The 12,879-nt window shown below is 51.9% G+C and overlaps 1 protein-coding gene across 6 annotated transcripts in view; it reads right to left on the bottom strand.

Moving 5' to 3' along the window:
* The window catches only part of ANKS1A (ankyrin repeat and sterile alpha motif domain containing 1A), a 77,977-nt gene that overhangs the window by 19,419 nt on the left and 45,679 nt on the right, over positions 1-12,879 (bottom strand). For 5 of the 6 annotated variants that reach the window (XM_027695154.1, XM_027695150.1, XM_027695149.1 and 2 more), the window contains 2 exons: positions 6,377-6,443; positions 2,327-2,433 (listed from right to left, as the gene is read on the bottom strand). In XM_027695154.1, coding sequence (XP_027550955.1) covers positions 2,327-2,433; positions 6,377-6,443 — 174 coding nt within the window. Of the gene's footprint in view, positions 1-2,326; positions 2,434-2,539; positions 3,296-6,376; positions 6,444-12,879 lie in introns of those variants that run through there. The other variant, XM_027695153.1, reaches the window with a different exon arrangement.

The raw sequence follows: 12,879 nt of genomic DNA, 5'->3' as shown, positions 1-12,879 counted from the left end.
CTGCTCTGCAGCTGCACAACCTCTGCACATCAAACACTTTGCTCCTGCAAAGCTTCTTGTTTGCCCCCAAATGGCACCTGGGGACCCTGGGGCAAAAGGAGCACCCTGGCACCTGGAACACCCTGCAGCTCTACGAGCAGGGAGCAATGCAAAGCAAAATCCTGCACAGAAAACAAGTGTTACCGTATCAAAGGACTCCAACTTCCTAATTTTGGCTACTAAAACTTAATTAGCCTCACAGCCCATCTGGCGATTTGCAAACCATTACCTGGCGTTCTTTGGACCTTGAAATATTGAACACAGTGAGGCCCTAAGAGGAACTAATCCTCTTACAGAAACTGTTTAACTCCAGGAAAGCAATGCCACTTAGTTTGGAATATTCTTTGTTGGCCACTGGAAGGGGGAGGTAAGACAGAAATGGTTGTGTGAAGAGGAGGACTGAGCAGCCTGACGGGCGTCCAGCGCCTCGGGCACTCAGTGCTCCTGGTCTGCCCAGCTTCAGTGGTCACTGCAACTTTAACAGTTCATCCAAGAACATCAAAATCACCAGCAGAACCAAATTAAATACTTGTTCCTCACTTGTGCTGCATCTGACGGTTTTACTTCCCAACCACCAGAAACTGAAGGCAAGGAACATCACAGAGGAAAAAATTCTGAATAATTTTACTTTCCTACTGGGCTGATGTATTAGCTTGGAGTTCCCAGGGCTGGGATGAATGGATTTAAAGCCAGGCTTGGCACGGGTGCTGGAGTCAACTCCCTAGGAAAAGGGATAAGCGGTAAAATGGAAATCAGTGAGGATTTGCAGGAAATCTTTGTGAAATTATTTGACCTTTTACCTTTGAGAGGAATGAGAAAGGAGTGCCCCATTCCCTGAATCGAGCTGCAGCCAATTGCTGCACTGGGAGCAGCCACTCGGCACTGGACAGGGAAGGAAAACATCCAGCCATGACAAAAGCAAATCCTATCACGTACCCAACCCCACCACACAGCGAGACACACGTGGGAACCTTTGCTACTGAAGTTCTGAGCTCAGTGAGGTCCATCACCAGGCAGGGGAGCAGCATTTTATCTGCAACTGCTGGGTGAGAGCAGCCACCAACCACATCATGGTCACAGATCCATCAGCAGGGCATCCCAAAAGGATCCACAGGGTTATTTCATTTAAATTTGTTGCATCCCCATGTCAGACTGCCCCAGCACACCCAGGGACCCTGGCATGGAGCTAAATGTCCTGCACAAAGCACAGTGAAGCCGGGAGTGCACTGGGGGCTGGGACCAGCCTGGTGGGACACTGGGGGAAAAACCCCAGCAAACAACAGCTCTGGGGGGAACGCTGACCCTGCCAGGTGAAGGGACCAGCTGCTTGCTGGAGATACACCTGGACAGATCCCACGACATTTATCCTGTTGGTTGGGTCATTTTTTAAAGCTTATTTACACCCTGCCCTGAAGTAGCCCAACAGACACTGCTCAGGTGGGCGCTTCCTCGTGCCTCCATCCGTGCCCTTTCCTGTCTCTCTCCACCTGCCTCCCCTGCCCTCCCCACTGCTGACGGCCACTGTGTGTTCCCAAAGCCCCTCACATCCTCCTGGTGTCACCTCTCTGCCCCATCCCCAGTACCAGAGGGATCCCCACCATTCCAAGGCAGGATGCAACATTAACCGGAATGACTTTTCCAAAGGTTTTTGTTATTTGCCAAACTTAGAGTCCACATCAAAAGCACTTCTTTAAGCCAAGCAAGGAGAACTCTCCTGCACGACCAAGATTTTCCATCTTTGCACTTCAGCATTCCACACGAATTCTTAGATTTTTACATGATGCAGCTTTAAATTTCTAGACCCTGGTTATGAGAAACCCTCATCACTGAGCAGCACTGTGTCGTCATTGGGTTACAGAGCCAACAGTGTCAATGCAATTAGGTACAGTCCATGAACACCCTGCCTGCATGCTAAGAGCAAGTACAGTTCCAGCAAGAAGTCTGCTGCCTCCTTCACAGCCCAGGGCACAGACTGCTCAGGGACTCCTTCAAAACACCAGTGAATTTCAGTTCACATTTCTGGAGCAAATCAAGCAGTATATATTTAGGGGGCTGATTAAGTAAAATTTTCTATGAAAATTCCAGTGAAAAAGCAGTAACACCCGAATTAAATGTGAAGACCCAACACAACCCTCACCTATTCCTTCTGCCAAACCTTCTACACCCCCCGAGACCATCGTGCCGGGCAGCAGAACCAGCTCTGCCTGGCACCGACCCGGGGCACCGGTAACGGGGGGAGCTTTGGCCAACCCACTCCCCGGAGCCCGGGGTCCCTCCCCACACTCACCAGGAAGCGAACATCGTCGAAGCCGTTGAGGAGCAGCTTGCTCTCGTACTGCTGCAGGCCGATGGACTCCAGCCACTCCCCGACGCTCTGCTCCAGCATCCGCGAACCTGACGAGAGAGGAATCGGCAGCCGCTTGAACAGGGAGAAACCGTTCAGGCGGTAGCAGCGGCACTCTGAGGAGGACAGATGGCATTGCCACATCATAGTCATTACCATAAAGGAACTCAAAAAATTATGCTCAGAGTACAACAAATCAGCTGGCAGACGATTGCTCTTGTGTGCACAGACCATGGACAACGAGCTTGCAGTGCCTCTGTGGGCTCTGGATGCGACCTATCCCGCAGTTCACACTCAGAAAAGAAACTCCTGGCCCGGGCAGAGGTTCAGAAGCGCTGCTGGGGCGCTGAGATCACAGGCACTGCTGTCAGGGCTCCTGAGTTCCTCGCCAGACAAACACATGAAGCCCAACCCCACGGGAATGCGGATCCACTCCTTGGCTCAGCAGAAGGGGGCGGGAGGAGAGCAGCAAACTTCCACCCGAGGCATTCCCAGGCAGTTGCAGGTGCGAGGGAAGGGAGCGGAGCCGCTCCTGAGCGCAGGGAGCTGTTCCAGTCCTCTCATCCGTGCACCTCCAGATGCACCCCCTGCTCAGCGGGGAGCACAGGGCAGCCTGAGAGAAAACAGCTTCGTGCAGCCGAGCCAGCACAGACACGGCGGATGCTCGGAACAGCAGCGGGAGCCCAGGCTGTCCGCGGGAACACACGCAAGACAAAGGAAGCACAGACTGCAGCAGCGGAGAGAAAGGGCTCGTGCTCTTCCTTCCCAGCGGTTCTGAGAGAGGCAAACCATGGCAGGGGCTTTGTCTCGCCGGTACCGTGTCATGGGGATCCCGAGCACGGGAGCCCTGGCACTGTCATTCTACCAGTGACCCGGCCGGCTGGAATTCCAGCACGCTGCCCGGCCCGGGCTGCCTGCCCCGGAGAGCCCGGCCCCAGAGAGCCCGGCCCCGCCGCTGCTCCGTCCGGGACCCTTCTCACCCCACACCTCCGGTCCTGCCGGGCGTTGGGAGCACACCTGGATTTGACCTTCCTTCATCTTCAGCCGCCGCATGGAGCCCCTCGCTCAGACAAGGAGCAGCTCTGCAGGAGGAGGCATTTCGGTTCCCTGCTTCCAAACCACATCCAAACAAGAAGCGAGCAAATGCAAGCACACCCTCTCCTCTTCCTGCAGCAGCTCAAGTCCGAGCCATGCCCTGCCACCTCCCCTCAGCCTCTGATAAAGGAGATTCCTCCCAGCACCTACGGAAGCTGTATGGACGAGCTCTCCCCTCCTTCACCCTTGGGATGAGTCCAGTGACTTGTTACTCTCCTCTAGAAAAGCTCGAGACCTTAAATACGAGAAAAAAAGTTCAGAGCTCTCCTTTTCATCAGGGAATTTGCTATGCGAGACAGGCAGATTTTCAGGCTCCCTGGCACATCTCTTTCCACCGTGGATGCAAAGAAAAGGATGATCAGGAGACCCCAGTTTGCTTCCTTTGAACCTTCTGGTCAGCTGAAGCGGTTTGGTACCTTCCAGCCGTCCCTCCCCGCTCTGCTGCAATGGCTGCACACACAGAGCTCACGGTGTCATCTGCAGGTTCTCAGGGTAATTCCCGCTGTCTGCTCCACGGGATCGCTGCTCTGCCCAGGGCAGCGCCGGCCGCTCCTTCCAGCGTACGAGACCACAAAAGGCTTCTGCCCCCCCTCCCCTGACCCAGCCTGTGCACCGGGGCACAACTAAACCCGGACTGTGTCCCCCGGGATCTCGGCTGCCCCGGGCTCCATCCTCCCCTCCGCCGGTCCCTGCGCTCCGCCGGCGCTGCGGCGGCTTTGTCTGAGCCGGCGAACCCCGCGCTGCCCGTCCCTCCCTTCTCCTCATCCTCTCACCCCTCCCAGCGCTCCCACCCGCCCGCCAGCCGGGAGGGAGGCAGCAGCTCCCCAACTCTCCGGTGGAAATCACTGACTCCTCAATATTTACGGGATGATGGATGACATGGCTTGGGGTTTTCAAAAAATGATGTCACAGGTCTGCTCTGACGGTTCCAAGTGATTTGTGGCTGGCTCAGAATTAATTTATCAAGAGAGAGGTGAGGAACTGCCTGGTGCCTACCACAGCATTCCTGGGAGCAGTCGGGGTATTGGCAGGAGGAATGAAACCACAGCAGCTCCTTTCCCTGAGCTCCTGAATTTAATTTTAAAAATTATTTACTCTGTTCAGCCTTTCATGTGCTCATAAATGTGTTTCTGCTTTGAAGAGGGAAACCTACAGTGACACAAGTACAGGTTTTCTGTTTATAAAACCCCTTCAAGTCATGACAGAATGAATGGGGAGAGGTATTTAGAGGGAGGGAATGGAGGGGTTTCCTCTAAAAAGAAAAAGAGGATAACAGATGCCCAAAGCATCCCAGGCTGAAAATAAAGAAGCCCCAAATACACTGGGTGTTCATGTGTTACAAGGATGACACAAGAACAAAAGAATCCCACTCCCTGTGCCCCCTGTCAAGAGCCCGATCACAACTTGAGACTGAAACAAACTCCCGTTTCTCAGCTCCACCCTGACCAACATCACCCCATTTGCTCATGGACACTGGGTGCAGAGAGACACAGATTGTTCCAAGGCCAAGAACTCCTCTAAGGCAAAGGGCAGGTGGAGTCTGGTATCCCCCAAGTGATGGTGTTCCTTACCCACTGCTCTCCCCAGACACGAGGCAGTAACTGCTGGTACAAACAGGCTCCAAACACACTCATCCCCACAGCAACTGCCAACAAGGCATTTCACCCTTCCAGACCCCAAAGTAGTCAGGAGCCCAAATATCCTCAAATCTCACCCATTTTTGAGGATGAGAGCATTTGGGAAGTTCCCTGCAGCTCCCTGCACATTTGCCATGACTCAAATTGTTACAACCCCACGAACCCCTGAGGAGCAAAAGCCAAATGTGTAGGAGCTCCCTGGGTCCTGTCAGCCCCACAGCAAGGGCTGGCAGAGCTCTGCCTGCTCCAGGGAAAGAGGGACAAACAGGAGTGTGCCCAGCTGGCAATTTGCACACCAGGGATCCCAAACCGAGCGTGGCAGAGCACAGCCTGTGGGAAAACCCCCAGCTCCAGGACACAGCAGCTCCAGGCTGTCCAAATCACTGAGAGCAGATCTGAGGGAGCACTGGCTCCTCCTCTCCCCTCCATGTCAGTCCCTTCCCTGGCACTATTGATCCACCACAGCCCGAGCCCAAACTCACACAGCGCTTCGACTCCTCTGCAGAGCCACTGACCCTGGAATACAGAGCCCCAGTAAGGTTCAGCTCACCCTGGGAACACAGTGCATTGTCTCACCTGAGCAAAAACCCGAGTGACAAATGGATGTGGGGTGAGCTCTGTCAGAGCCCTGTGAGCTGCCTGTGCAGATCCACATTAGCATCTCATCAGGAGGAGCTGCTGCCCACCCGGAGCCGTTCTGCGGCAGCAGGCTGGAGGTGAAGGATTTAAAAGGACAGAATCCCTTGTGGTGGCAGCTCTCCAGCAAGCTCAAGTTCTGCATTTGCTCAGGATTTAAAGGCAGAGAAAGGAATTCATGCTTTAAGTGCAGGGGGAAGCACGTGTCCCCCAAGAGCCTCATTCAGTGAGTGTTGATACCTACAGGTGCCTTCAGGAATGCCCAGGATAACCTTCACTGAGGCACTTGGCAGATTAACCACATCTGAAGGGCGTGGACACTGTGGGACCTGCAATGACCCACCACTGGCATGGCCCAGCCCTGCTCAGCACAGCTACTGCCCTCACAGAAGGAGCCAGGAGGACAATCCTGCAGCTGCATTCTGTAAAATTAAATGAGTCTTCCTGGAGAGTGCTGAATTAAAATTCCCAGCAGCAGCACTGAGCATCACATGGGAAGCCCAGGTCTGCTCCTCCTGTGCCAGAGCCTTCCTCTCCCTCCCAGAGCCAAAGCAGGTTAAAGAGATCAGCACCTTGTTTGTGTGCAGAGCACTGCAGGACAGATGGACACACACTGAGCACACACCTGAGATCCTCTGCTGCTCCTGGGAAAAGTCAATGCCTTCACCAATGGAACTCATGATCTTCTCAATCTGGAAACAAAAAAAGCACATGCTGCATTACTCAAAAATCAGAAAAAGGTAAAGGCAGCCTGGGATTTCACTGCCACATGAGAGCCAAAGAAATTCAGGGAAGGATGTTAAGATACTCTGAACCAGAAGAGGTACCCTGAACACTTTGCCTGGGAAAGTCCTCATCAGGATGGATGGCTCAGAGGGATTTGCAGAAGTTGGTGCTCTGTAGAGCCTTCCCTTCCACAACTTGCCAGAGCCTGGAAATAAGCAGCTCCAACAAAACCATCCCTCTGGAGCAGAGCTCTAGGGGTGAGGAAGGAGCCCCAGACTCCTCAGCTCACACCATCTGAGCACACAGCCCCCATCCCTGCCACAGGAATGCCCTCACCACCTCCCTCCCAGAGAGCAGACTGGGAGCTCAGCTTCCCTGGGCTCTGCATTTTGTTGGGTGCTTTTGTCTTGCCTTGGGTTTATTTTTTAAATCACCATGTTTCCCAACCCTTTGCATGGAGCTATGCTCCCACCACTCCCCCGAGAGCAGATGCTTCCAAAAAGTTTGAAAACAGATTGTTTGCAACAGCAGCACCACGGGGCAAATGCCTGAAGGACCCGGGAGAGGGAGCAGGAGACAGCTCCATCCCCACTGAGCAATCCACAGTCCATGGCTCCAGGCAAACCTCCTGCAATGAGGCAAAAACATCCCTTGCTCCTCTGCCCCTGGACACAGCCAGGACTAAAACGTGATCTCTGCTGGAACTGCCGGGAGACACCTGAGCCCTGCAGGGCTCATTTCAGCAACAACCACCAAAGCAGATGGTTTTGCCTCCCTGAAGCAGCAAATGCTCCCCAGCAAAACCTTCAAATTCCACAGTGCCCTCAGGTACCATCAGGGCATTGTGGCCATGCAGGACTGGAAGGAAATAAAGGGATGGTGCAGAACCAGGGCTCTGGTACTGGCTGTTCTATTCCTTTCCATGGACAGACACTGAACAGGCTGCAGAGGATTTCTGGGACACTGCTGCAATCCTGAGCACTTGCTGCACAGTTTGGGTCTTGAGGTCAATTCAGTTTAAGCTCCAGAAGTTTAAGGATGTTAAGCTTTGCAGATTGGTGTCCATCAGCTTCAGGACAAGGTACATTTCTGAGCTGGAGCTGCTCTTGTACCTTGTCTGGGCATCTCTAGCTGGATTCAAGTTGCAAATTAACTCGGAGTGCCAGCCAAGTTCCCTTGTTTACTTGGTGCTGTCCTCTTCTAATTCAGGAGGGACTTGATGCTGCCCAGGCTCAGCCCCTGGCACTGCCAGTCCCAACACCACCATGAGGACTCACAGGGGCTTCTGCAGCACTGAAACACCCACGACCTGTTCCTCAAAAGCAGGGAACTGCCTTGTGCTATATAAAACTGAATGGAAATGAAATAATCACGTGGCAGAGGATTACCTTTCACAGCCCTCCTTTGCCAAGCATCAGTCACGGTTACACACAGTCACAACTATTACCATTAATGCAGAGGGAAATCCTGCCTCATGCCCTCAGCTCTCCACGAAAAGCAAACACCTCAAACACAGTCACATACCACCTGAAACACAGGCTTATGGCTGACCAGCTTAATTTAACTCTTAGGAGGCTGCAAAGAGAAAAATGAGGGGAAGGACAAACCTAGAGAGGGAACCAATGCTTTAGAGCATCCCTGTCCTCTGCAGCCTTTCCTCACCTGCACTCCAGCACTCAGATGGGGCTGAACAGAAGATACCTTGGAAATAGCCTACACTACAGTTTTTTAGGTTGTTCTTTCCCACTGGTGAATTATTAAAATACAAAAATACCATGTTTAAATATAGCGCTGCAGCTCAGACTTAGTTGTAGCCTGAACACTCAGTTCTGATTTGTTTTGGCTTAACCTGTGTTTTTCCACTGAAGCACCAAACGCCCGTCCCTGGTTGTGCTTGGTGCTGTGGGGTGAGTTTGGGGTGGGGATTTAATTATTTATTTGTTTTCCCACCCACAGAAATAAAAATGCAAAATGCTTTTGCCTCCTAAATTAATACTACCAAGAGGGGCAGCTAGCTCTATGCTGGGAAAGTGTTTTGGCCAACGAGCCCTGAAACCCCACCAGGAAAGGAGAGGAACTCCTGCAGAGCTGAAGTATTCTGGGAGAAGGAAAGGCTGCAAGGACAGGGAATCATTAAAGCCAAACCAGGCATACAACAGGAAGGAGCTGCAGAGCAGTTACCAGGACTGAAACTCTTGGATCTATTTTCATATTTGCCCACGTTTTGCTGAAAAATAAAAGTGCCCTGACAGACATAAGGAGGAGGGAGTGGTCAAGAGTCCCCAGGCAAGGGAAGGGGTGAGCTCCTCATGCAGGCAGGAAACACAGCAACTGGCCAGTGAGTCCAAAACAGAGCTTTACTCAAAGCCAACTGTCCTGAGCAGAGTTCTATTAGAGGAGGAAGAGGCATTTGTTTGCAGAAGGACAGTGAGGCCAAGCCAGCCTGGAGGACACGTGGCATGCCAAGGTCTGTCCCGCTGCAGGACAGGGGACATTTCAACACTGGAGTCCTGCAGTGATTCCCCACCTCACAGCAGAAGCAGCCAGTGGCCTCAAGATCACTAGATGGAGCAGCACCCCATCAGGGTGACACTCAACCAGCCTCTGTGGCACCTCAATGCTCCTGGAGCTTTCTGGAAGGGGCTTCACAAACCTCAGCTGCAGCTGGAAAACCCCCACAGTCACCCTCAACACAAACACAGGAGCTTGTTCTCGGTCTCTGCACAAGCATCAGGGGCTGCCAAGGACACAGCGAGGTCATCCTGAGAGAAGAAAACAAATGTAGAATCCTCCAATGCTCTGGGTTGGAAGGGACTGTAAAGGCCACCTCACTCCAATCACCTGCCATGTGCAGGGACACCTTCCACTAGACCAACCTCACCCAATTTTGGACACTTCCAGGGATGGGGCAGCCACAGCTTCCCTGGGCAACCTGTGCCAGGGCCTCCCCACCCTGCATGGGATCGATGCCTTTTGCTTCCTCTGCGACCCCTTCCCAAACTGGGGGATTATAAAGCACCAGTGCAGGGCCTGAGCAGGAGGGAGATGAACTGCAGGGCTCCTGCACGGGCCCGAGCAGGGAAGTTACTCAGATAACAGCCTGTAATTAAATAAAGCTACACAGAACCAAATGCAGCTATCTGCCATATGGAGGGCATTAGTGCACTGTAATGACACCCTGCAGCAGGAGCATAATTAAGAATATAGCAGGATTCTCATTATAAATCCTTATTACTGAGGGTTCATAACCTATTGTACAAACCCACCCGGGGCTCAAGCTCTGCAGACAAGAGCAGCTCCAGCACCAGATTTCAGACTGGAAAGCTACTTACAAAGTTGGGTGGAAAGGTTATCAGTCTTTTAAATTTCTGCAATTCCAGGAGAGTGTCAGGGGCTAAGACTTCATTATTTCTAAGCTTTAACAACGGGGGGATGGGGCAGATTTGGTTTCAAATTATAAAAAACCAACTATAGCTGCTTCTACAGTTTCAAACCCCCCTGAGCACAACAAACCCCCCAGTGACAACTTGACCAGCCCCATCACAGCCCAGTGGATCTCCTCTAAAACCCAGGGGAGAACCAGGGGTATGTGAGGTCCATGGGCAATGCTGGGGCAGCCCAGAACCACTAACATTTCCATTCTGCAAACCAATACCACAGCAATACCACAGCAAACCCCAAGCACATCACTGACTGACACTGCATCCCTGAAGGAGGAAGTGAGGCTGCTCAGACCCTGCTGGGACACATCCTTGAGCAGAGGGATGGCTGGATCACAGCATCCACGAGGAACTCTGAAAGGGATGGGGCAGGAGAAGGGTCTGGGACAATACCTGCTGCTCCTCAGTGCAAGTGCAGCCCTGGAAAATTTGGATCTGGGCCATGAGTCTCATTTCTAGGTTGGTGACAGCTCATAAAGCACTTCTGGTTCAGTTTCCAATCTTTCAGCTTATGTTCTCCCATCCCCATCCCTTGGAGCACACGGCTCGTATTTCATCGCTCCATATATTCTGTGTCTCCAAGAGACACCAGCCTGTATGAACTCAGCATAACAAACACCAAAGGCCTGGAAAACATAATGCTCCATCTATTAATTCAAAGCTAAACTACACAGCCAGTTGTTGGTGGCACATTTCAGCACTTGAACTCCAGTGTTCTGTGTCCCATCCTCCCTGCCTTGCACACAGCATGGGGACTCGCTCACTTCGGGGTTTATTGAAATCATTCTGCAACTGTGATAAAGGCAAACACAATTTCAGGCTTAATATGGTCTCTGAGAAACTCATTTGGATCAGGACCAGGCCTTGTTGCTTCATACCACTCTCCAGCCTGTGTTTTAGTAGAAATCCCCAAGTTACAAATCTAAACACATACCAAAAGGAACTTACAGCATAAACTTCAATTTCACAACAGCGTGTGGGGAATCTGCACTTTCAGAGCCCTCCAAATATCAGTGTTGTTTTGACAAACACCCAGTAAAATCCAACACTGACATGACAAGGAAATGGTCAAATGCAGCAACACATCTGCCCACAGCAGGGAAATGGCTGGACAACAGCTCCAATAAAAAAGGCAGAACCCCCTGAAGAATATTGAACCAGTTCACTGTCCTTCTGTATTCCTGCCTCCCAACACAAACCCCAAACCAACACTGTGCTCTTGGGGCAGGGCTGGGACATGAAGCAGCACAGGGAAGTCACTGCAGGCTGATGAGAGAGCTGTGAGGACTCTGAAAAGAAAAGCTTCTGAAGTGCTGGAAGATGCATGTAAAGCGGAAGAGAACATAATGAGGGACTGGATTTAGTAAGGGCACTGCAGCCGGACATTTCTGTTCTCAAAACACAAAAACGTCCCCAAAACGCCAACGATCACGAGGCTGTTACACAACCAAACATCCGGCACAGCTCCATCACTCACACGGGAATCAAAAGCTCCTGATTCACAAATACCAAGTTCATTCACTGAGAAGGTACCAGAAGCACCCCCAGAGGGGATGGAGCTGCTGTTCTATTCCTGCACTGGGCTGAGCTCCACGTGCAGCCTGAGGGGTGACCCAGGACCCCGAGGAAGAGGATGTCAGGAAGCATTTCCCTCAGGAGGGTGGATGGGAGGCTCCCCCCACCAGGTAACAATAACCTGCCATGTCTCACTGCCCTGTCACACCTGCCCCAGGGAGAGTCACCAATCTGCTTCTGATGGACTGAGACAACTCTCAGAGCTGGCAAATATCATCCCTATTGTGTCTTACCCTTGCTGCTAAACACAGGAAAAAAGCCTGGTTTATGCATTTGCCTTTCAGACCAGCACACCAACCTGTAAAACCATTAATTTGTCTTACACTGGCTTGGATTGGCTTAGTTCCACAGGCTGCCCCTCTGCAGCAGATACAAAAATGGTGGCAACACAAAAGCTTTCACTTCAAGAAGTTCATCAGGATGGAGGAAATCTCACCACTGGGGGCAAAGAGAAGAGATTGGACACGAGGGATGATGTAAGAATTCCTGACCTTAGCACAGGAAAAACAAGAGGAAACATTGGGATCCAGAGACAATAGAATAATCAGCCCAATAATTAAGGTGATTGAGATCCTGATGACCTTGCCTTTTTAGCAGAAATCAGACCAAAAATACTGACCCTGTTACTGCTTCTCCCTAGACAAAAATGAATTATAAACCACTTCAGGCAAAGGGAAAACTGGAAGGAGAGCAGAGGACGAGGGTCAGCTCGGGCCAGGGGACACCAGGGACAGATCGAGTCCAAACCCTGCCCAGCCCCACCAGCCACACCCGGGGTGAGCCAAGGGCTGGGATCTTAACACCTGAACCAAGAGAATAAATGAAACATTTTGGGAGGAGAGGCTGCTGGGAAGTGAGGAGTGAGCCTCGTGCCCATGGCAGGGATGCCAGGGGTGCTGAGGGGTGTGACAGGAGCCCCTCTGGGCAGGAGCTCAGAACACAAACCCCTGAGCTTTCATGATGCAACTTCATCAGGCACAGAACCAGCAGCTCTGCCTGAGGAACAAGGGAGATATTTGCACTTTCTTTCAACAGTGCTGGCTGGCAGCTTGGAATTCCAACTCCTGGGTGTTTTAAGGCAGTGGCAGGTTTTGCATCAAGAGCTTTCCTGAAAGTTTCACCTTCCAATGCAAATGTTGTTAATCCTCCACTGTAAGCCTGTAATTAAGGCACTGATTCCGCTGAGTACTGCACATCCAACAGTCCTGACAAGGTTTAAAGGCACTCACAGCAGTGCCATCCACCCTTAGGGGATATTAAGACCCCCAAAACAGGTCAGGAACCAGTGAAACACCACATCCATGGTTACTGCAGATGGAAAGCATTCTTTTCACAGGAGACATAGAGCACCACTGCAGTTAGTCATGAGAGATGAATGTCCAGTGCC

Source organism: Neopelma chrysocephalum, unplaced genomic scaffold (genome assembly GCF_003984885.1).
Source record: "Neopelma chrysocephalum unplaced genomic scaffold, ASM398488v2 Primary Assembly neopelma1_100, whole genome shotgun sequence".
NCBI lineage: Eukaryota > Metazoa > Chordata > Aves > Passeriformes > Pipridae > Neopelma > Neopelma chrysocephalum.
The sequence above is the reverse complement of the archived record's forward strand: the minus strand, read 5'-3'. Positions and strand labels throughout refer to the sequence as shown.